We start from the raw sequence: 25,315 nt of genomic DNA, 5'->3' as shown, positions 1-25,315 counted from the left end.
ATACACATGCGGAACAATGTGCGGCAGTTGGCGGGCTTGGTTGATGCGCTCCCCCCTGAGCAAGCCAAGCCTTTTCAGGAGGTGGTCAGGCAGCTGAAGGCGTGCAGAAAATTCCTGGCCAGAGGGGTGTATGACACCTTTGATGTTGCGTCCAGGGCCGCTGCTCAAGGTGTGGTGATGCGCAGGCTCTCATGGCTGCGTGCCTCCGACCTGGAGAATAGAATCCAGCAGCGGATTGCAGACTCGCCTTGCCGTGCGGATAATATTTTTGGAGAGAAAGTCGAACAGGTGGTAGAGCAGCTCCACCAGCGGGACACCGCATTCGACAAGTTCTCCCGCCGGCAGTCTTCAGCTTCTACCTCTACAGGTAGAAGATTTTTTGGGGGAAGGAAGACTGTTCCCTACTCTTCTGGCAAGCGTAGGTACAATCCTCCTTCTCGACAGCCTGCGGCCCAGGCTAAGCCCCAGCGCGCTCGCTCTCGTCAGCAGCGTGCGCCTCAGCAAGGCCCCTCGGCTCCTCAGCAAAAGCAAGGGGCGAGCTTTTGACTGGCTCCAGCAGAGCATAGCCGACATCCAAGTGTCAGTGCCGGGCGACCTGCCAGTCGGAGGGAGGTTGAAAGCTTTTCACCAAAGGTGGCCTCTCATAACCTCCGATCAGTGGGTTCTCCAAATAGTCCGGCAAGGATACACCCTCAATTTGGCCTCAAAACCTCCAAATTGTCCACCGGGAGCTCAGTCTTACAGTTTCCAGCACAAGCAGGTACTTGCAGAGGAACTCTCCGCCCTTCTCAGCGCCAATGCGGTCGAGCCCGTGCCATCCGGGCAAGAAGGGCTGGGATTCTATTCCAGGTACTTCCTTGTGGAAAAGAAAACAGGGGGGATGCGTCCCATCCTAGACCTAAGGGCCCTGAACAAATATCTGGTCAAAGAAAAGTTCAGGATGCTTTCCCTGGGCACCCTTCTTCCCATGATTCAGGAAAACGATTGGCTATGCTCTCTGGACTTGAAGGATGCCTACACACACATCCCGATACTGCCAGCTCACAGGCAGTATCTGCGATTTCAGCTGGGCACACGTCACTTCCAGTACTGTGTGCTACCCTTTGGGCTCGCCTCTGCGCCCAGGGTGTTCACAAAGTGCTTGGCTGTAGTAGCAGCTGCACTCCGCAGGCTGGGGGTGCACGTGTTCCCATATCTCGACGATTGGCTGGTGAAGAACACATCCGAGGCAGGAGCCCTGCAGTCCATGCAGATGACTATTCGCCTCCTGGAGCTACTGGGGTTTGTGATAAATTATCCAAAGTCCCATCTTCTCCCAGTGCAGAGACTCGAATTCATAGGAGCTCTGCTGGATTCTCGGACGGCTCGCGCCTATCTCCCAGAGACGAGAGCCAACAACTTGTTGTCCCTCGTCTCGCGGGTGCGAGCGTCCCAGCAGATCACAGCTCGGCAGATGTTGAGATTGCTAGGCCACATGGCCTCCACAGTTCATGTGACTCCCATGGCCCGCCTTCACATGAGATCTGCTCAATGGACCCTAGCTTCCCAGTGGTTTCAGGCTGCTGGGGATCTAGAAGACGTAATCCACCTGTCCACGAGTTTTCTTGAATCCCTGTATTGGTGGACGATTTGGTCCAATCTGACTCTGGGACGTCCTTTCCAAATTCCTCAGCCACAAAAAGTGCTGACCACGGATGCGTCTCTCCTGGGATGGGGAGCTCATGTCGATGGGCTTCACACCCAAGGAAGTTGGTCCCTCCAGGAACGCGATCTGCAGATCAATCTTCTGGCGTTGCGAGCGATCTGGAACGCTCTGAAGGCTTTCAGAGATCGGCTGTCCCACCAAATTATCCAAATTCAGACAGACAACCAGGTTGCCATGTATTACGTCAAGAAGCAGGGGGGCACCGGATCTTGCCCCCGTGTCAGGAAGCTGTCAGCATGTGGCTCTGGGCTCGCCGTCACGGCATGGTGCTCCAAGCCACATATCTGGCAGGCGTAAACAACAGTCTGGCCGACAGGTTGAGCAGGATTATGCAACCTCACGAGTGGTCGCTCAATTCCCGTGTAGTGCGACAGATCTTCCAGGTGTGGGGCACCCCCTTGGTAGACCTCGTCGCATCTCGAGCCAACCACAAAGTCCCTCAGTTCTGTTCCAGGCTTCAGGCCCACGGCAGACTGGCATCGGATGCCTTCCTCCTGGACTGGGGGGAGGGTCTGCTGTATGCTTATCCTCCCATACCTATGGTGGGGAAGACTTTGTTGAAACTCAAGCAAGACCGAGGCACCATGATTCTGATTGCTCCTTTTTGGCCGCGTCAGATCTGGTTCCCTCTTCTTCTGGAGTTGTCCTCCGAAGAACCGTGGAGATTGGAGTGTTTTCCGACCCTCATCACACAGGACAAAGGGGGCGCTTCTGCATCCCAACCTCCAGTCTCTGGCTCTCACGGCCTGGATGTTGAGAGCGTAGACTTTGCCTCTTTGGGTCTGTCAGAGGGTGTCTCCCGCATCTTGCTTGCTTCCAGGAAAGATTCCACTAAGAGGAGTTACTTCTTTCTATGGAGGAGGTTTGGCGTCTGGTGTGACAGCAAGGCCCTAGATCCTCGCTCTTGTCCTACACAGACCCTGCTTGAATACCTTCTGCACTTGTCTGAATCTGGTCTCAAGACCAACTCTGTAAGGGTTCACCTTAGTGCAATCAGTGCATACTATTACCGTGTGGAAGGTAAACCGATCTCAGGACAGCCTTTAGTTGTTCGCTTCATGAGAGGTTTGCTTTTGTCAAAGCCCCCCGTCAAACCTCCTACAGTGTCATGGGATCTCAATGTCGTTCTCACCCAGCTGATGAAACCTCCTTTTGAGCCACTGAATTCCTGCCATCTGAAGTACTTGACCAGGTCGTAGAGTCAGTGAGCTTCAGGCCCTGGTAGCCCAGGCCCCTTACACCAAATTTCATCATAACAGAGTAGTCCCTCCGCACTCACCCTAAGTTCTTGCCAAAGGTTGTGTCGGAGTTCCATCTGAACCAGTCAATTGTCTTGCCAACATTCTTTCCCCGTCCTCATTCCTGCCCTGCTGAACGTCAGCTGCACACATTGGACTGCAAGAGAGCATTGGCCTTCTATCTGGAGCGGACACAGCCCAACAGACAGTCCGCCCAATTGTTTGTTTTTTTTTATCCCAACAGGAGGGGAGTGGCTGTGGGGAAACGCACCATATCCAATTGGCTAGCAGATTGCATTTCCTTCACTTACGCCCAGGCTGGGCTGGCTCTTGAGGGTCATGTCACGGCTCCTAATGTTAGAGCCATGGCAGCGTCGGTGGCCCACTTGAAGTCAGCCACTATTGAAGAGATTTGCAAAGCTGCGACGTGGTCATCTGTCCACACATTCACATCTCATTACTGCCTGCAGCAGGATACCCGACGCGACAGTCGGTTCGGGCAGTCAGTGCTTCAGAATCTGTTCGGGGTTTAGAATCCAACTCCACCCCCCTAGGCCCAGGTTTATTCTGTTCCAGGCTACACTCTCAGTTAGTTGGAAAAATTGTTAGGTCAATCTCAGTTATGTCCTCGCCGTTGCGAGGCCCAATTGACCATGTTTGTTGTTTTGAGTGAGCCTGGGGGCTAGGGATACCCCATCAGTGAGAACAAGCAACCTGCTTGTCCTCAGAGAAAGCGAATGCTACATACCTGTAGAAGGTATTCTCCGAGGACAGCAGGCTGATTGTTCTCACAAACCCGCCCGCCTCCCCTTTGGAGTTGTGTCTTCCCTTGTCTTTGTCTTGCTACATACGGGACTGACGAACACGAGCCGGTTCGGGCGGGAAGACGGCCGCGCATGCGCGGTGCGCATGGGCATGCGAGGACTAGCAAAGGCCTTTGCTAGTGAAGTTTCCGATTGGAGGGGCTGCCGTGGACGTCACCCATCAGTGAGAACAATCAGCCTGCTGTCCTCGGAGAATACCTTCTACAGGTATGTAGCATTCGCTTTTGCTTCAGATATAAGCCACTTTTATGCTGAAATTGCAGGCTGCAGCTGAGTTGGTGACATGCATTCTGGCCTTGTTGTCAATGCACAAACAACTTTGTTCATCTCAGATGTTGTGACTTGAGGGGCCACAATATTGTCCCACTGGCAGCACGTTGAAGGAGCACTTTAACCCTGAAATCATCGTTCCAGTAAACAATGTGCTTTTTCTGGGTGAGGATGATCTTCAAAAGTCTGCAGTGAGCTTGTGAATTCCCCTTTTGGTGATGTTGTTGTTCTACTTGTCCACTGGTAACCTTGGTGATGTTTTGCATTGTTCCCCAACTCCCACTGCAGACTCGATACCTGACCCATCTACCTACTGAAATCCGCTCCGGAATGCTTCATTGCAGACCTCACATCTCACCTGAACTACATGCTACAACAAGGTCACTTCCCCAAGAAAAATGGTAACATTCTACTCACCCCAATACCAAAAGTCACCAAGAAAAAAAACAGATTATATCACCAACTACCGACCAGTAGCGTCCATCCCGCTGGCAGTTAAACTGATGGAAAGTATGGTAACCAAGCAACTTATAGACTATATAACCAAATTCTCCATACTACACGAATCACAATCGGGATTTCGCCCCCTCCTTAGCACTGAAACAGTATTACTCTTCTAGCCAAATTCAAACAAGAAATAGCAATATGCAAAAGCATCCTCCTCCTCCAATTCGACATGTCGAGTGTGTTCGACATGGTAAACCACAATATACTAATAAGGCAAATAGACAAGTTCAGGATTAGTGGAAACATACTCAACTGAATCAAGGGCTTCCTAACTACAAGGACATATCAAGTAAAGTCAAACTCAAACATATCGTCACCATGGAAAGCAGACTGCGGAGTACCACAAGGATCACCGCTATCACCGACCCTCTTCAGCTTAATGATGATCCCACTAGCCAAGTCCCCATCCAACCATGGCCTCAACCCTTTCATCTACGCAGACAATGTCTTAATTTACATTCCTTACAAAACCAAACTGACAGAAATTGCCAACGAAATCAAGTTAAGTTTTAACATCATGGACTCATGGGCCAATGCATTTAAACTAAAACTCAACAAAGAAAAAACACGATGTCTTGCCCTCTCATCCCAACACAACAAGGACAACCCCACAAGCATCGACACCCCAGGTCACACCCTCCCTATTTCAGACAGCCTGAAAATTCTCTGCGTCATAATAGACCTCAACCTTACTCTGGAGAGCCAAGTAAAATCCACCACAAAGAAAATGTTCCACTCAATGTGGAAGCTCAAACTCGTGAAACAATACTTCTCAAGGGACACCTTTTGTAACTTGATACAATCAATGGTATTAAGTCACCTAGACTACTGCAATGGAATCTATGCAGGATGAAAAGAACAAACCTTAAAGAAACTGCGGACTGCTCAAAACACGGCAGCCAGACTCATATTTGGAAAAACACAGTGCGAAAGAGCAAAACCCCTCCGCGAAAAACTACACTGGTTCCCAATGAAGGAACGCATTGCCTTTAAAATCTGCACCATGGTCCACATACATGACAGACTTAATCGATCTACAAACCAGAAACACCTCCGACTCAACACGATCATATCTAAACCTACATTACCCAAGCTGTAAAGGTCTTAAATACAAATCTACCTATGCATCCAGCTTCTCGTTTATAAGCACATAATTGTGGAACGCACTACCAAAAGCCTTAAAAGCGATATACGACCATCTAAACTTCCGGAAAATACTAAAAGCCACCCTGTTCAAAAAAGCATACCCTCTCCGATCCAGCCTAAAGGACTGACTGTGGCTAAACAAGAAAACCGAAGCATGTATAAACACAACGCTACTCTCCCATCTTACGACTATTACTGTAACTTTGCCGTTTAAATTACATCTCATCACAACATCACATTGTATTTGTTCACACCGGAAACGGCAAACGCCTTCCAGTATTATGTAAGCCACATTGAGCCTGCAAATAGGTGGGAAAATGTGGGATACAAATGTAACAAATAAATAAATTGTTCTAACGAGCAACAGGCATTAGCATTGAAAGATGAAGTTAGCCAGAGTCTGTATTTTAATATCTGGTTAGTAATGCTGGAAGCTGCCATGTAATAATCTTATATAACTTTGTTATATAGTGGTATGTAGTGCTGCATCTGGTGCCTTTTGCTCCTACACTGCACTGAAATTTCTGTACTCAGACAATCATTTACAATAATTCTAGTTTTTTAAAAAAAAGTGCATCTGTTTTAGCAATAATCACCCTATATAAATGTATAGAATGCAACATGTTCTTGGAAACAGTCATAAACAACAGAGGAGAATATTTGTGTTAGCCATGTTTGCAAAAGTCATCACAAAATGTATCGTTCATTAGTTCTATTTGATGGATTAAAGTGGATCCAACAGGTATGAGCTGATTTTATTTTCGTGGTTGATCATAGCTACTTCCAGAATTATGCCACAATTTCTGTAATTTATATACAGTGTGGGGTTGGGGGTTGTATTAATTGCTATAAATCAGGTACTAGTACTTTTCTTTATATACAGTATACATAAAATATATAATTATTTTTCAATTAGTTTGCAGAGGATCCTTGGACTGGACTTGTTGAATGATGTATTAGATACAAAGCTTGTAAATCCCAAGCATATAATGCACAATGTGTACTGTACCAATAAGCAAGGAGTTGTAATCTTGGAAGATAAGTCAGGTAAGTGCTTCTCAACTCTTAGTTAAAGCTCTTTAGTCATAAAATACTAATTTCCATGTTTTTATTTTCAAGTTTTACTTCTTTATGGGTAAATTGATTTAAAAAGAAATCAAATTCTTTTAACTTGTTTGGAAGATTCTGTATTGATGAAAGTGAAACTGTTACTTGCAGTTTAAATAAAGCAGGTTTTTTCTTCGAGAGATGAATTCACATACTTTGTATCTCACCTTGAATTTTGACAATCATAAATATGATAAATAACAAAATAAATCATGATTAATATAAAATTACAACCAAGAGAAATAAAAAAAATAAACAACCCTAAAAAGTATATCCTCAGGCCATAACCTACTCCCCTTCTGTTAATGGCCCCTATAATTACAAACAGTCCACAGCTAAAATGTGGAAATAAATGTTTGAAATACAAATTAGAGTAAATTGGAGAGAAAGTAATGTCATTCCGAGGGAATGACTGCTTAATGGAGAAGCTCAGTCAGGGCAGTTAATAAAAGAGGATTTTTTCTCCATTTGAGTACGGTGCTAACCGAACAGCTCATGCAGGAACAAGAGACTGGTCGATGATGACCCAGGCAGACCCCTCAATTCCATCTCCTGCAGCAAGTCTCAGCCATGTATAGAGACTCGCTGCAGGAGCTGGTGGCACAAAGACAATTATTGTTGCACGGGATAGGGGCATACAGACAGATCCTGCTGCAGATTGTTGCCCTGCTTCAGAGGCTCCATGAGGAGTAGCATGACCCTCAATGTGGGCAATAGACTATCCCCACTGTTTATCCACCAATTTTTAAATGTTGTGAAATACAAGGTTTGAAATAGTTTTGCATACCAAGGTCCGTGTTGCCATTTTCTACAAAATGTGTTGCTATCCAGATCTGCAAGGTTGACAGGTGCTGTGGTTTAAACACTACTAGCCAAGCCCTGGGAAAGGGAGACTGCAGAACCCAGGGGAGAGGTTCCAGACAGGAAGCGAAATGTCCAAAGGGCCCTCCCTGTAAACAATCAGAGCAAATCTCTCTGATTGATTGTCAACTGCTGTACCATAGGGCTGCACTAAAGAACAGGGATATAATGGTCTTTGCAGCAGAATGGCCTGTGGGACTCACACCTACCTGCCCCCACCCCCAAAAAAGTGATCCCAGCCTATACCCCAGACCATCATGCTGTGCCTCAATAGGAAAAATTAGGTGATAGCAATTGTCTTAGGATCTGCCACAGCCCGCAATACCAGTTAAACTAAGATTACCCACCACAGCACTTGACACAGGTGTCAGGTCTATGGAAGCTGTTACCTAGTTCCCCAAGGGGGTGGGAGGACTGGCCTGCAGTCTCCCTTACCACTCCCCTGCTCATTGTTGTAGGACATCTGGGAGTGGGCAGGAGATGGGCAAGACATGGGTATGACAGACGTGCAGGGAATATTGCCATTACATGCACATGTGTCTCAAAACAGATTCCTGGGCCAGCTCCTCATTTAGTCCAAGACTTACAACTTGCTGGTTAGCTTTCTCCATAAGCAGTGGACCACTGACAGGAAACTGTGTGCTCCTGACTCGAGAGAACCACTGAAGAAGAGCATCTTCTACCTCCTCAGCTTTTCCCCGCCCTTTTACGTTTCCTGTGTGGATTTGTGTTGTTTTGCCAGTCTTCCAGAAGCTGATCTTTCTGCTTCAAGACACTGGAATTGACACCATATTCTTTAGCAATAGATGCTTGAATTTGTTTTCTAATTGTTTAAGAACTTCTATTCATTCAGCCAGTGTTAAAATCTTACAGTTCTGCCGCGATGACGACTCCAACTCCAGTGTACACTCTAACAACATTCTTTCGCTTATTCTGCCTGAGGCAGTTAAAGGGGCAGTAAATTTGAAATCTCGTTGGTTGTCACGCTCCAATCGGCTTCTGTATTACGTGCGCGCGCTTATGTGGAGTCTTTTCTCCAGAGGAGTGGTCTTAAAAACCATGTATATAAGCGAATCTTGCACTTATCAGTGGTGCGCTAAACCGAAGTTTGTCCCCATAGAATTGATGGCGCCAAAACGGGACCAAAGTACGGCATGCGATTATCCGACGTGCACTTAAATGGAGTGCACTGTGTGTGTGTGTGTGTGTGTGTGTATATATATATAAATATATATATATATATATATATATATATATATATATATATATATATGAAATTTCTTTAAAAAACAATATCTTTAAAAGAAATTAATATAAAACGTCTATAAAAGCACACTAGAGAGGTGCTAGTGAGAATTTAAACTCTACTGAGTGCAGCAGGCCATGAATATTTTGGCTATCTTTTCAGGGCTGTAGAGGAGCTCCCGTCCGGAATGGTCCAGACATCTGAATCTATTCTTGAACTGGCCATACAGTGATGGTGCAGGTGCTCTTATGCCTCTTATTGTACTTCTCCGCTTCATTTTGGGGGTGGACTATGGGAGTCGTGAGCCAAGTTTGATGGGGGTTAACCTCTGTCAAATGTGGGGGGAAGCAGAATCACATAGATGGGTGTGTATTGGCTGGTATGGTGACCTTCTGGAGGTGGGTAATGATTGTGGGTTCTGGAGGCATCTAGAAGGAGGGGGAGAGGAGCATGAGGTTTCGAAATCCCTGTACTACTTACCTAGTAGTCAGCTACCTGTGATCTGTTGGTCAAACCTGCGGTAGATTCCTGAATGCTGGAGGATATAGGTATCATGGGTGGAGCCTGGGTAGGGGTCACACACATCTAAAATCTCTCCAGGGCATAACACCTCACCTGCATGTTCATAGAGTGAAGTGATTTTCTATTTCTATAGGTCTCTATGTATGACGTGTGTAATCGATGATTCTAATGAGGGGAAGCGGTCTATGGTGTAGAACTGAGCCATATTCTAGAGTGCCTGGGCGAAAATGGGGAAGGCAATATAGTCAGAGGTGTGGGTGAGGAAGGCATTGAGGAACTGGACAATGCACTTGGGAGATGGCAGGCTGGGTGAGGCCTGCATTGACTGCTAGCACTGATTGCAAGCTGCCAGTGGCTAGAAAAGCAAGGAAGACAGTGACCTTCAGGTGGACTAACACAGGATTATTCCTACATGTCCTGGACTTGAGGAGGGGTTGTAGCTCATTAAAGAAGATGTATGGTGGCCCTGTCGAAGCGGAACCTAGTAAGGCATTCCTGGTCAGTAAGGTCCAGGAAGCGGGTTCAGGGCCTGAAAACCCTCTGATAGGGGTATCTCCTCGGGGCCTCCCCTCCAAACTCTGATCCACCTGCTGCAAAGTGTGAGCCACCAAAACATTCAATGCATCCACAATTGGCTTGCAACCCACTGAGCCCAGAAACACCACTGTGCACACCTCCACCTACTGCACCTCGTGAGACCTGGCACCAGTCCCCACACCAGCACACAGTTGTGAGATGCACACCAAGTGCCCAAAACACTTTCTCCCACCACTGACGAACAATCCAGACACACACCTCTGGAGCACAACCCACTCGCACAAACAGCAGCAGCACAGAGCATGGTGACAAACATGGACTGGACAAAGGAACGTTGAGAGGCAGAGGACAAGCATTTAGAGCTATAGAAGGAGGTGTGGGGGTTTGGTGAGGGTTTGTTGGGAAGGGATGAGATACAGTGAAAAGGATGGGTGTCGCTGGGGGCTAGCAAGTGTGGGCAAGGACGAGGTGAGAACACAGAAAAGGCGAGTCAAGAAATGTGAAGGTGAAAATGTTCAGTCTGGGGCAAACAGACAAAGGTGACAAAGCATTCAGCATCTCTCCATTCTTTCTCACAAATGACCACTTCCACCTCTCCAACTCAGCAAAATCACAACTGGTCTAAAGACAGATTTGGCCTTACCCTAGATGCTTTTAAAGCAGGTCTAATTGTGAACATTTTTCTTCCTGCCTCTAGGAAGTCGTTTTGCTATCCGTTATGGGCTGAAAACGTTCATCACGTGACACTGCTCATGTCAAGCCAATTAAAACTCACTTGTAAATGACCTGCAGCGACTTAGGCATTTTTTTTTCCTTTGTTTGATTATATGTTTTAGATGTTTTTCTTCTAGAAAAATGTTTCTCTGCCTGTTATGCCTTTTTGGTCGTTTTTTTATTTTTCTTTTGTTTTTTACTTCTTCAAGGATAATGCACTTCAGTAAATGTTATTTTTACTTCTTAATGTATAAGATTATAATCTACATCTATGAGGGATATTTCAACTTTTCATCTGGATGTTAAAGTTAAGCTGGTAAATGTTGAACATGATTTTATTCTTGCTGAAGTAACTTCTTTTTTACTTTTGCACAGAGGAACTCCCTCATTGGATGCTGTCAGCAATGAAGTGTTTAGCAAATTGTAAGTATCATAACTTCAGTAGTATAGCTCTCCGATGCCTTTTAAAGCACTTGGTCTTCCTGATTTGATCCTGGATTTGTACATGGCTTGGAAACTGAAAAGAATAGTAGCACAGACCTTCTAACCTATTGATTTAGTGCATCTATTTACATTGTAGTGCTTCTTGCCTGGACTTGTGTTTTTTTGCTTATGTTGCTTCTACGGATGGAGGTGGGAAGTCCTTACTGAGGGACCTAATGTTGGCAGTATGTTGATCCAGAGAGATCCACCTCTTGTTTTTAGAGCCTTAAAGAATTACAAGGACCTTGTGATGGGTCACAGTATGAGATTGCTGGAATATCTGAATTGGATTATTTATTGTAGGGGAGGAAGTTATTTAGTATGAGGTGAAGATAGTGGATTTATCACGTGCCTTGAAGAATGTGGGGAAAGAGGAAGACAGCATTGATGATGTTGGGGGACAGGGGAAATATGAGATGATGTGAAGGAGTGGTAGATTTTTTTGAAGGGGAGGAGTGGTAGATTTGAAGGAGATGGATTGATTGTTGTTGGATAAAAAGGGGGTATAAGAGAAAAGTATCAGGGAAAATGAAGTAGTAGAATTGGGTAATTAAAGGGTTTACTATTGCTGAATTTGTGAAACTCGACAAGCTGAATATTTTGCTGGTTACTGAGATTTGGATATTAAAAGAAGGAGATGCTCTCAGCATTATGTCTGGGAGGTTATAATTACCAGGCTTAGAGTGGAAAGGGGCTTCATTGAAGCAGATATTTTTAAATACAAGTTCAAATGGGGGAATTAGTGGGTATAGGGATATAGGGCTTAAGACAGTCTATTCCCCTCTAAATAGGGACATACAAAAATAGAAGGATAGATTGGAATCATTTGCTGAGGTTGATTTTACATTTTCAGATGTAGGTGGTAAGATGCTGGAATTGTGTACACATATTGGTGAGTTATGTGGGAAAGAGTGTCTAATTATAAAGCAATATGGTAGGAATGGGTGGTGAAGTTGAAGAGGTGTAGTGAGGTACCCTTATTTGGAGATTTTTAGGGATGGGCAAATGGTCTGGAGGAGGGCAGAATACTTAGTCATGTAAGGCGGTGCCATCTAAGGAACAATTGGTAGACAAGATCTCTTTCAGATGTGGATACATCAGTGGTAAGTTGAATCCTTGTTATGATATAATTACAGATTTAGACATAGGGGAAGGAAAGGAATACGATGGATTAAGCAAATTAAAGAAACATGGAGAAAAAAAAGGAAACAGCTTGATGTCAAAATGGGTAATTACCAGGGCTTTGTTTGAGGGGGTACTCGGGGGTACTGAGTACCGGCACCTTTTCCATTGTCTGCTAAAATTGACCCGTGGTCCCTAGGTTTAATGAAAGAGCTCAGGTTCTACATTCCAATTCTGGCTTGTCATAGATTCTGTGACAGACTGCAGGGGGCTTGGCTCTTATGGGGTGGGTCTCCCAGTGATCACCCCAGCCCTGAAGGGAGGCCTGACATTTGAGTACCGGCACTTTTTTTGCTAGCAAAAATGCACTGGTAATTACTGCTTTCTATAGCATATTCATGAATAAGCTGAAGGAGATGGCGAGGCTTGATTTTGTATGAGCTTCTTTAAGTCCAAAAAAGAGTGAAATTGTTCTGGGGAAAAAGAATGTATATATCTTACTATACATTTGCAAATGTATCATAGCATAAAGATAGCACCTAAAGCTAGCATTTCCTATATCATGGACAGAAAAACCTTCTGCCTTGTCACCTGTGTTACATCAGGAGAATTTAATGATACCTTGCATGTACCTCAAGAATCTATTCCCCCAGTTAACAAGATATTTTATTTAGCAAACAAAGGCCTGGAGGTAAATGATCAATCAGCCTTGTATGTATCTGCTATCTTAGACTCTTCAGAAGAACAGGTCTCAGACTTGAGTCACTTGTTAAATTTGTGTTTGAACAAGATTTAAATATGGTTTACAAGCTTTATTTTATGGCCAAAAATATAGATGTGTTTCTTGAGTTCCAACAGTTCTAATCCTAAGAAAAGTAAGCAAAGATTCAAATGTCTTAAACTGTTTATGATATATTATTACTTTATCCTTAACTAATACATGCACCACCTTGGTGTTTTTCTTCAGTGTCTTTTCCATTCTCCGAGGACAAGCAGGCTGCTTGTTCTCACGACTGGGTGACGTCCGCGGCAGCCCCCACCAACCGGAAGAAGCTTCGCGGGCGGTCCGCACGCAGGGCACGCCCACCGCGCATGCACGGCCTTCTTCCCGCCCGTGCGCGACCGTTCCCACCAGTCTTTTCTTTTCCGCGCTGGAGAGAGTCGTGCGTCGCCGCTCTCTCTTAGCCCCGGAAAACCGTCGCGTTGTCCGCGAATTCGCTAATTTTCTGTTTTTTGTTGCCGTACGCTTCAAACCTTTTTTTTTTTTCCTTTCTAAAAAAAAAAAAAGAAGAGAATGCGCTGAATTTTTCCCTCGTTTTCTAGCGGGGGCGTCATGTGCGGTCGATTTATTTTTCGAGGTGTGATTTACCGCCACCATCAACGACTTTAACTTCGCCGACGCGATTTTTCCGTCGATGTCCTCGAAGGTCCCGAGTGGATTTAAGAAGTGTGGTCGGTGCGGCCGGCCTATCTCGCAGACCGACACCCACGCCTCGGGCCGGAGCATAATATCAAGTCGTGTTCTTTGTGTCTTGGTCTCCGGAAACGGACTCAGGTTGCGAGGCAAGTTCTTCGGGACCGTCTTTTTGGAACTTGCGCCGGCCCCTCGACGTCGACCTCGACGGCATCGGTATCAACGGCCGGTTCTTCGGTACCGGTATCGATGTCCGCGAAATCGGCACCGATGGCATCGACCCCAGGAGTACAGGTCCCGTCGGCCCGCCGGTCCTCCAGTGACGGTAGGGGTGAGAGGCCGCGTGGGCAATCGGCCCCGGCCACTCCCTCTACTCATGGCCCCCGGGACCGAACCCTGTCCGACCCGGCCCCTCGAGATCGAGGGGGATCGACCTCCTCCTCCTCCGTTCCACCTGGCGCCGATGACGGGCACCGCAAAAAACAGAAGAAGCACCGTCATCGGTCTCCATCGGTGCGCCCGGCCCTCAGTGCCGGAGAGGAGTCGACGCCGAAGCGTCCACGTCGAGAGGAAAGGTCCCCCTCGGTAGTGGAGGTACCGACGCGTCAGGGTCCCAGCACTTCGGTGCAGTCTCCTGGACCCGAGCAGCTTCCGGCACCGATGCCTCTACCGGCCCCCCCCGTCTTTCCCGACAGCGGGCCTGGACGAGTGCCTCCGAGCCATCCTTCCGGGGATCCTGGAAGGGCTGATGCGCCAGGCTGTGCCGGCGCCGGGGGTGCTTGCGCCCTCGGCGCCGTTGACTGTGGCGCCGGCGAGCTCTAGCCCGGTGCCGAGGCCTTCGACACCGCCGCCGCTTGTGGCACCAGTCTCGACTGCCACGCAGGTGGAGTCCCCGTCGATGGAGGGAGCTTCGTCCCCGCCGGCGCGGGAGTCCACCGCTCGACGACACCGAGGCTTATGTCCGATACCGAGGAAGAGGCCTCGTGGGGGGAAGAGGAGGACCCCAGATATTTCTCCTCAGAGGAGTCTGTGGGCCTTCCCTCTGACCCCACGCCTTCACCGGAGAGGAAGCTCTCGCCTCCTGAGAGCCTCTCCTTTGCCTCCTTTGTCAGGGACATGTCTATTTGCATTCCCTTCCCCGTGGTCTCTGTGGATGAGCCAAGGGCTGAGATGCTCGAGGTCCTCGACTATCCATCACCACCTAGAGAGTCCTCCACGGTGCCGCTGCATAATGTCCTTAAGGAGACACTGCTTCGGAACTGGATGCGACCGTTATCTAATCCCACCATTCCCAAGAAAGCAGAGTCCCAGTACAGAATTCACTCAGACCCAGAGTTAATGCGGCCCCAATTGCCTCATGACTCGGCGGTCGTGGATTCTGCTCTCAAGAGGGCACGGAGTTCGAGGGATACCGCCTCGGCGCCCCCGGGGCGGGAGTCTCGCACTCTGGACTCGTTTGGGAGGAAGGCCTACCAATCTTCCATGCTCGTGACCCGCATCCAATCTTACCAGCTCTACACGAGCATCCACATGCGGAACAATGTGAAGCAACTGGCGGACCTGGTTGACAAGCTCCCGCCGGAGCAGTCCAGGCCTTATCAGGAGGTGGTCAGGCAGCTGAAGGCGTGCAGAAAGTTCCTGTCCAGGGGTATCTATGACACCTGTGACGTGGCATCTCGTGCTGCGGCCCAAGGTATAGTGATGCGCAGGCTCTCATGGCTGCGTGCCTCTGACCTGGACAACCGCACCCAGCAGAGACTGGCCGACGTCCCTTGCCGGGGGGATAATATTTTTGGTGAGAAGGTCAAGCAGCTGGTGGACCAACTGCATCAGCGGGAAACCACCCTCGACAAGCTCTTCCACCGGGCGCCTTCAGCATCCACCTCAGCAGGTGGACGTTTTTCCCGGGCCCGGCAGGCTGTGCCCTATTCTTTTGCCAAGCGTAGGTACACCCAGCCGGCCCGAAGGCCTCGTCAGGCACAGGGACAGCCCCAGCGCGCTCGTTCTCGTCAACAGCGTGCGCCTAAGCAGCCCCCTGCGCCTCCACAGCAAACGCCGGGGACGGCTTTTGACTGGATCCACGGGAACATAGCCGCCCGCAAAGTGTCCGTACCGGACGATCTGCCGGTCGGAGGGAGGTTAAAATTTTTTCACCAAAGGTGGCCTCTCATAACCTCGACCAGTGGGTTCTCCAAATAGTGCGGTGCGGATACACCCTGAATTTGGCCTCCCTGCCACCAAATTGTCCTCCGGGAGCTCAATCCTTCAGCTCCCATCACAAGCAGGTACTTGCAGAGGAACTCTCCGCCCTTCTCAGCGCCAATGCAGTCGAGCCCGTACCACCCGGGCAGGAAGGGCAGGGATTCTATTCCAGGTACTTCCTTGTGGAAAAGAAACAGGGGGGATGCGTCCCATCCTAGACCTGAGAGGCCTGAACAAATTCCTGGTCAAAGAAAAGTTCAGGATGCTTTCCTTGGGCACCCTTCTGCCAATGATTCAGAAAACGATTGGCTATGTTCCCTGGATTTAAAGGACGCATACACTCACATCCCGATACTGCCAGCTCACAGACAGTATCTCAGATTCCGCCTGGGCGCACGGCACTTTCAGTATTGTGTGCTGCCCTTTGGGCTCGCCTCTGCCCCACGGGTGTTTACAAAGTGCCTCGTGGTGGTAGCGGCGTATCTACGCAAGCTGGGAGTGCACGTGTTCCCATATCTCGACGATTGGCTGGTCAAGAACACCTCGGAGGCAGGAGCCCTCCGGTCCATGCAGTGCACTATTCAACTCCTGGAGCTGCTGGGGTTTGTGATAAATTACCCAAAGTCCCATCTCCAGCCAACCTAATCTCTGGAATTCCTAGGAGCTCTGCTGAATACCCAGACGGCTCAGGCCTTCCTTCCTGAAGCGAGGGCCAACAACCTCCTGTCCCTGGCTTCGCGGACCAGAGCGTCTCAGCAGGTCACAGCTCGGCAGATGTTGAGACTTCTGGGTCATATGGCCTCCACGGTCCATGTGACTCCCATGGCTCGTCTTCACATGAGATCTGCTCAATGGACCCTAGCTTCCCAGTGGTTCCAAGCCACCGGGAATCTAGAAGATGTCATCCGCCTCTCCACCAGTTGCCGCACTTCGCTGCTCTGGTGGACCATTCGGACCAATTTGACCCTGGGACGTCCATTCCAAATTCCGCAGCCCACGAAAGTGCTGACGACGGATGCATCTCGCCTGGGGTGGGGAGCTCCATGTCGATGGGCTTCACACCCAGGGTCTGTGGTCCCTCCAGGAAAAGGAGCTGCAGATCAACCTCCTGGAGCTCCGAGCGATCTGGAACGCACTGAAAGCTTTCAGAGATCGGCTGTCCTGCCAAATTATCCAACTTCGGACAGACAATCAGGTTGCAATGTATTACACCAACAAGCAGGGGGGCACCGGATCTCGCCCCTTGTGTCAGAAAGCCGTCGGGATTTGGCGTTGGGCTTGCCAGTTCGGCATGCTCCTCCAAGCCACATACCTGGCAGGTGTAAACAACAGTCTGGCCGACAGGCTGAGCAGAGTCATGCAACCGCACGAGTGGTCGCTTCATTCCAGAGTGGTACGCAAGATCTTCCGAGAGTGGGGCACCCCCTCGGTGGACCTTTTCGCCTCTCAGACCAACCACAAGCTGCCTCTGTTCTGTTCCAGACTTCAGGCACACGGCAGGCTAGCGTCGGACGCCTTTCTCCTTCATTGGGGGACCGGCCTCCTGTATGCTTAATCTCCCATATCTTTGGTGGGGAAGACCTTACTGAAGCTCAAGCGAGACCACGGCACCATGATTCTGATCGCGCCCTTTTGGCCCCGTCAGATCTGGTTCCCTCTTCTTCTGGAGTTGTCCTCCGAAGAACCGTGGAGATTGGAGTGTTTTCCGACTCTCATTTCGCAGAACGACGGAGCGTTGCTGCACCCCAACCTTCAGTCCCTGGCTCTCACGGCCTGGATGTTGAGGGCGTAGACTTCACTGCGTTGGGTCTGTCTGAGGGTGTCTCCTGTGTCTTGCTTGCCTCTAGGAAGGATTCCACTAAAAAGAGTTACTTTTTCAAGTGGAGGAGGTTTGTCGTTTGGTGTGAGAGCAAGGCCCTAGAACCTCGTTCTTGCCCTGCACAGAACCTGCTTGAATACCTTCTGCACTTATCAGAGTCTGGCCTCAAGACCAACTCCGTAAGGAATCACCTTAGTGCGATTAGTGCTTACCATTATCGTGTGGAAGGTAAAGCCATCTCTGGAGAGCCTTTAGTCGTTCGATTCACGAGAGGCTTGCCCGGTTGGTGTCCTGGCATGTGAAGGGGACCAGTGCACTACGAATCCTGGCCCCTCCCAAGAACAAATGCCTTGGATTTATTCGTTTTGAGCTGGGCGCTTTCATTTTCCATTATCACTGAAAAACAAAAACGCCCTGCTCACAAATTGTCGAATAAAACATGGACGTCTATTTTTTTCGAAAATACGGTTCGGTCCGCCCCTTCACGGACCCGTTTCTCGGAGATAAACGCCCATGGAGATAGACGTTTTCGTTCAATTATGCCCCTCTATGTATTATTCTATATGTTTCCTATACTGTTTATTGTAAGCCACATTGAACTCAAACTTGTTTGGGATAATTTGTGATATAAATGTCATAAATAAATATAGAACAGTTAAAGGAGAAACTTTAACCAATTTTAATGGACAAACATATATGATCTCTAAAGAAAATAAGAAAGTGATGTGCCAGATCCCGCCCCTAAACCCTCTGTCCAGTCAGCCTAAGCAGTAGTTCTATCATACCACTGCACAAAGGGCTCCCAAGCTTTTTCAAAATGTGCTAAATGTCTTTGCTTTATTGCTGTCAATTTACTCGTGTAGCAAGTTTACCATAATTTAGGTCTTAGTTGATCCCAAGTTGGTAATAAAGCAGTAGTCCAATGGTGTGCCTCCTTCCTTCTGACAGCCGCCAAGCAGGGAAAGATAACTTGTAGCTGCTTAACGTTTAGTCCTGGAGGCTGCTAATGAAGCAAAATGAGTCTTGGATCAAATGGAAGAGAGAGATTCAAAATCCTGATGGTCAGCCATGGTTTGAGATCCTGGGGAACCAGGTTCAGTTCCCTCTGCAGCTACATATGACCTGGGTAAGTCACTTAGCCCTCTATTGCCCCAGGTACAATATATAATTTTAGATTGTGAACACCACAAAGTACCTGTAGTAGAAATTGTGAACCGCATAGTCTCCTCATGGATCACTTGCAGTATATCAAAGTGCTGAAAACTAAATAAAAATAATACAAGATGTCCCACAAGGATGAAGACTAGGACAGTCCCACCATATATAAAATAAGTATCAAACCCGCCACAGCCTCACCAGCAATTTTGGAGAAAACTTAGTGGAGATGTAAGCCAGGCGTGACAGGTAATTATGCCAGAGATATAAAATTTTGACACCAATCTCTTGCATGTTGGAGGAAATAAAGTTTAAATGTGTTTCCTGCCACTCTTTATCTGATTCATTTATATGGCTGTCATATAGTTTGGAAATCAGTTTTTTTCTGATTTGCTCCATATAGCAAAAACCTTCTTCAAAGTTATAAGTTTACTATTTGATAAAAATCGTGAATGGAGAAGTTTGCAATAAGTGGTGAATTTGGAGATAAATATAAAAATTCTGGTCGCCGCATCTCAAGAATGATATAACAGAATTGGAAAAGGTGCAGCGAAGAGCGACTAAAATTGATAGTGGAGATGGGACGACTTCCCTATGAAGAAAGACTAAGGAGGCTAGGGCTTTTCAGCTTGGAGAAGATACAGCTGAGGGGGGGACATGATAGAGGTATATAAAATAATGAGTGGAGTGGAACAGGTGGATGTGAAGCGTCTGTCCACGCTTTCCAAAAATACTAGGACTAGGGAGAATGCGATGGAAACTACAGTGTAGTAAATTTAAAACAAATCAGAGAAACTTTTCTTCACCCAATGCGTAATTAAACTCTGGAATTCATTGCCGGAGAACATGGTGAAGGCGGTTAGCTTGGCAGAGTTTAAAAAGGGGTTAGACGGTTCCTAAAGGACAAGTCCATAAACCGCTACTAAATAAACTTGGGAAAAATCCACAATTCCACGAATAACATGTATAGAATGTTTGTACGTTTGGGAAGCTTGCCAGGTGCCCTTGGCCGCTGTCGTGGACAGGATGCTAGGCTCGATGGACCGTTGGTCTTTTCCCAGTGTGGCATTACTTATATACTTCTTTCAAATGTATAATTCCCTTAATCATATACATCACCCAACTTTCTTATACCTTTAGCTGTCTGAGTCTAAAAGTTTTCTTTCCCAATTGGGTGCAGAAATATGCAGAGAGCACAAAGACACTAAAGACAAATACTTCTCAGAGTACAAGCAGGCTTACAATTCTCACAAGTGGGTAGACGTCCCCGTGTCGCCCGGTTCGGCAATATGCCATAGAAAAAAAACGAGAGCTTTTTGGAGCTCTCCAGTGTGTATGCGCAAGTGCCTTCCCGCCCGCCTTGCGAACGCACCAGCTCAGTTCTCTTTTCTCCGCGTGAGAAGCAGCGGCTCTTTTCGCTTGCTCCTCACACGTCCGGGAGACAGCTATTTTTGTGCCTTTCGGCGGTGTCCGCTACCTGTCTTTATTTTTTCCTTTCTTTCAATTTATTTAAAAACAAAAAACCAAATCCCTTAGGGTCCCAACTTTTTTTGAAGCATCTTAATTTTCTTTTCTTTTTTGATTCGGGCCAGTTTTAGGCCTGCTTGGTTGGATCTTCTTTGTTTATGCCTTCTCCCCTTTGTTTAGGCACCATTTTTTCCTTCCATGTCATCGAAGACTCCCAGTGGCTTCAAACGTTGTACCCGGTGCAGCCGGTTCATCTCGGGGAAAAGTCACCCATTCTTGGTGTCTGTAGTGCCTCGGGCCCGACCTTAGCCCTTCCAAGTGTGTCTTTGTCTTCTTATGAAGAAAAGGACTCAAATTTCCCGAGGGGCTTAACGCGAGAAGATTTTTGGAGCTAGGTCCGGTTCTTTGGGATCGAGGTCGGAGGGCGTCGGCGTTGAGTACTGCACCAGCATTGGGAGTCACGGTAGGGATGGCTGCTTCGGGACCCCGAGATACTGTGAGCAGTGAGGCGTCGAGTGGGTCTCTACCTGTCTCGAGGCCTCCTGCTATGCAGGCTCCCAGGGACCATGCATCGTCGGACCCAACCCCAAGGCGGCTTGAGGATTCAACATCGTCTGCACCAAGCAGCATGGGTGATGTGCATCAGACAAAGGCCAAGAAGCACCATCACTTATCTCCTTTGACGCATGGTGCCGGGAGCTCTGGGGTGCCAAAGGATTCGGCACTTGAGAAGCGTCAACTTTGGGAGGACCGCTCCCCCTGCATATAGGAGGTGCTGATGCGTACCTCCCCAGGCAGCTGAGATCCTACTCCCACATTGGCCCCGGCAATTCTGCAACCTACGCCTCAGCTGACGCCACAGTCTTTTCCGATGACGTCCCTCGATGAACGCATCTAGGCCTTGCTCCCTGAGCTTCTGGACGGCCTAATGTAGCGATGTGCGTCTGTATCGGGGGTGTGGTCTCTAGCGCCACTTGTGGCACCGGTGTCGACAGCCACCCAAGCTGGCACCCTCTCAACGTTGGTGGAGGAAGCGTCACCGGAGTCGAGACAGGAGCCAGTTTCTCAACACAGCTCTCGAGGACATGGCGAGGCAGGCCCAGTCTCGGACATACCTTAGGGAACTGTTATCCGACACTGAGGAGGAGCGCTCATTGGCGTCAGAAGAAGATCCCAGGTACTTTTCCTCCGACGAGTCCTATGGGATTCCTTCTGAGAGGAGAATGTCTCCACCTGAGAAGCCTCTCTTTCGCCTCCTTTGTACGGGAAATGGCCGAGGCCATTCCATTCCCTGTAGAAGTTGGAGGATGAGCCCAGTGCCAAAATGCTCGAGGTCCTGGACTACAATTCTCCTCCTAAGGAGGTAGTGATGGCTCCTCTCCACGAGAGGTACTCAAGGCACTTCTTGTCAGAAACTGAGCGTCCCTGTAGTCCCCCCCCCCCCCCAAAATTGACACCCAGTATCTGATCCACGGGGAACCTGGTTTGGTGAGGTCTCAGTTATCACACGACTCCATGGTGGTGGATGCTGCTCTCAAAAAAGCCAGGAGTACTAGGGACTATGCCTCGGCTCCCCCAGGCAGTGAAGCTAGAACCCTGGACTCTTTGGGAGAAAGATGTATCGGGTCTCCATGCTCATCGTTGAATCCAGTCATATCAGCTCTTCATAAGCATATACTTGCGGAACTCTGTGCAACAGCTTTTAGACCTGGTCGATGCACTCCCTCCAGAGCAGGCCGAGCCATTTTGCCAGTTGGTCAAGCAGCAGAAGGCATGTCGCAAGTTCTTGGCCAGGGACATTTACAACACTTTTGATGTGGCATCCAGCATCTCTGCCCAAGGTATAGCAATGTGCAGACTCTCCTGGCTGTGTGTTTCTGACCTGGAACATTCTGTTCAGCAGAAGTTGGTGGATGCCCCTTACCAGAAGGATAATCTTTTGGAGAGAAGGTCGAGGAGGTCATTGACCAAATCAAGAAGCACACTGATGCTATGTCTTCTCTCTCCTGCCGGGCGTCTTCTGCACCTGCCTCTTCATCCAGGATGTTTTTTGATAGGTCGTGGAGTGCTCCATATTCCTATGCTAGGCATAGGTACGCTCCTGTGGCTCGCCAGCCAGCTCAGGCTCAGTCCCAGCGCGCTCTTTCTCGTCAACAGAGTGTCCCTAAAGCCCAGATGCTCCCCATCAAAAGCCAAGGGACGAGCTTTTGACTGGCTTCAGCAGAGCATAACCACAGTCAGTGTCCTTCCCGGACGACTTGCTGGTTGGGGGGAGGTTGAAATTTTTTCACCAAAGGTGGCCTCTCATAACCTCCGACCAGTGGGTTCTTCAAATAGTCCGGCTCGGATACACTCTAAATTTGATTTCCAAACTGTCCACCGTGGGCTCATTCTTTCAGCTCTCAGCACAGGCAGGTACTTGCCAAGGAACTGTCCGCCCTTCTCAAGGCCCATGCAGTTGAACCTGTTCCATCAGGGGAAGAAGGGCAGGGATTCAATTCCAGGTGCTTCCTTGTGCAGAAAAAGACAGGAGGGAAGCGTCCCATCCTAGACCTAAGGGCCCTGAACAAATTCCGAGAAAAGTTCAGGATGGTTTTCCTGGGCACCCTTCTTCTTTTTTTTTTTTTTTTTTAACTCTTTATTTATAGCTTTTAACAAACATAATTCATTTTTATGAGTGTCAATACACAAAAAGAAAAAGTAATTCACATGTAACCTTACATCTAATGTCGAAATTTTTCTTCTTACTATCGTCCACAATATTACAGTAAATAGTGATCCAAGATAAGGAAATAAAATTATCCTGCTTATTTAAACAGATACATCACAAATTAACTAAGGAAGGTCCTTCCAAGTGGTTAACTCTAGCCTGCTATGCAGTGGTACATATGGGATTAGACTTGTACACTAACCTCTTCTTTGCTAATTAGAAATTCTTCTAACTGATTTGGGTCAAAGAATTGATAATGCTTTGATTGAAATTTTACTCTACAAACACAGGGAAACCGCAGAAGGAAGTCCGCTCCCACTGCTACTGTTCTAGCCCGCAGCAGTAGGAACCTCTTACGCCTCCTCTGCGTTTCCCTGGAAAGATCTGGAAAGACCCTTATCTTTGAACCCATAAACTCAGAATCTAAATGCCTTAGAGATAGTTTGAGAACTGCATCTCTATCCATTTCTAACGCGAACGTTGCAAGCAGTGTAGTTCTCTGTGTAATTACTTCAAGAGATGTTTCCAGGAATGCAGTTAAATTCATTGCCCCCTGTAAAGGTAAATTTTCAGATGATTTAACATCAAATTGAAGGTAAAATGCTCTAGTTATGGGCGGCAAAGATGTCTCCTGCATTCCTAGTATCTCTACTAAATATTTTTTAAGCATTTGGACTGGTGAAATTAAAGGTGATCTAGGAAAATATAAAAAACGAAGAGACAGTCTTTTAGCTTGATTTTCCAGATATTCCAAACGCCTAAGGGAAAAATTTCTCTCCTTAATTGAAGCCTGTTCGAAAAGTTCCAATTTTTCAATTTTTGTCAGTCAGTTTTTTTGCTTCGGAGGTTTGAGAAAAATTAATGCAGTCTCTGATAGTGCTTTAATTGTCTCTGTATTTTGAGAAATTAAAGTTTGTAAAGCATTCCGAGTTAAAACAGCCGGTTGGGGGGCTTTCACAGCCTGCTCCAAGATACTCACAGTTTTAGACAAAACTGGTTGAATTGTTGTTATTTCTGAATCTCTCTGGCTGTCTGGGCACCCTTCTTCTCATGCTACAGGAAAACAATTGCCTATGCTCTCTGGACTTGAAGGATACATATACACACATCCCGAAACTTCCAGCTGGAAGTGTCTTTGGTTTTGGCTGGGAACACATCATTTTCAGTACCGCATTTTGCCTTTTGGCCTCGCGTCTTGACCAAATGTCTAGCGGTACTTGCAGCGTCACTACGCAGGCTGGGAGTCTATGTGTTCCCTTATCTCAGTGATTGGCTGGTGAGGCGCACCTCCGAGGACAGTGCTTGGAAGTCCATGTGGATGACTATTCAGGTGCTGGAACTACTAGGGTTCGTGATATAACACGAAGCATAATAATCTATATATATAAAACTCACCCTCAACGTTCTATTGGCTTCTGACGTCATTGAAGCCAAGGTTCGTATGTTCGAAGCTCTGAAGCCTCGAAAATCACAATGTCTGGGCCCCGCCCTACCGTCAAACGTTATGACGTTGAGCAATTCACCAACATCGACGACGGGTGGGGGGGGGGGGGGGGCCACAGGAAAGCCTTGCTAGTGCCCGTTTCATTGGCTCCAGAAACGGGCCTTTTTTTACTAGTAGTAAATAAAACCTAAAACATTGATATGAATAAATACTTCCATTTTTTAAAATGAACATACACAAAATGAAACAATCCAGAGAAAAAGTAGGACAAATCTAAATACTTGAGAATGATAATGATGATCCAGAATTAGCAATGTTGTAAAATACAGTCTGTATTGAAGTGGTCTGTAAAAATAGTAAAAAGCACACTACAGTAACTAAACAGAAAGGGAAAACCACTGTAACGAGAGGCACTGCCTGAATACATAAGGAACTGCTGGCTATGGCTTTTAAAACTAGAGCTGAAATGTGACCATTAAAAACAAGAATTGTTTTAAACCAGAAACAGGGGTTAAGTCTAGGTGTGGCTGTACAGAGAGATGCAATGAAGTGGAAAGCCAGTGCAATATGAGACACTGCCTGAAGACCTCATAAAGAAGTGCTTGGTATGGCTGTTAAAACAAGAGCTCAATGTGACTGTTAAAACGAGAGCTCAGTGAGACTGTTGAAACCAAGAATTTGTTTAGGTGTGTAGAGAGAAATGCAATGTAATGTGAGACACTGCTTGAAGATCTCATAAACAAGTGTTTAGTATGGCTGTTAAAAGGAGAGCTCAGTGTGACTGTTGAAAACAAGAATTATTTTAAATCACATTATAGTGGT

At 47.5% G+C, this 25,315-nt stretch overlaps 1 protein-coding gene across 2 annotated transcripts in view; it reads left to right on the top strand.

Annotated features, from left to right (window-relative positions):
• Nucleotides 1-25,315, top strand: part of DEPDC1B (DEP domain containing 1B) — a 163,706-nt gene that overhangs the window by 61,266 nt on the left and 77,125 nt on the right. For both annotated transcript variants that reach the window (XM_030192280.1, XM_030192279.1), the window contains exons 5-6: nt 6,607-6,737; nt 11,053-11,100. In XM_030192280.1, the coding sequence (XP_030048140.1) occupies nt 6,607-6,737; nt 11,053-11,100 (179 nt within the window). The remainder of the gene's footprint in view (nt 1-6,606; nt 6,738-11,052; nt 11,101-25,315) is intronic.

The sequence above is a fragment of the Microcaecilia unicolor genome, chromosome 2, assembly GCF_901765095.1.
Source record: "Microcaecilia unicolor chromosome 2, aMicUni1.1, whole genome shotgun sequence".
Classification (NCBI taxonomy): Eukaryota; Metazoa; Chordata; class Amphibia; order Gymnophiona; family Siphonopidae; genus Microcaecilia; species Microcaecilia unicolor.
Note: the sequence above shows the minus strand (reverse complement) of the source record. Positions and strands in the feature narration are given on the sequence as shown.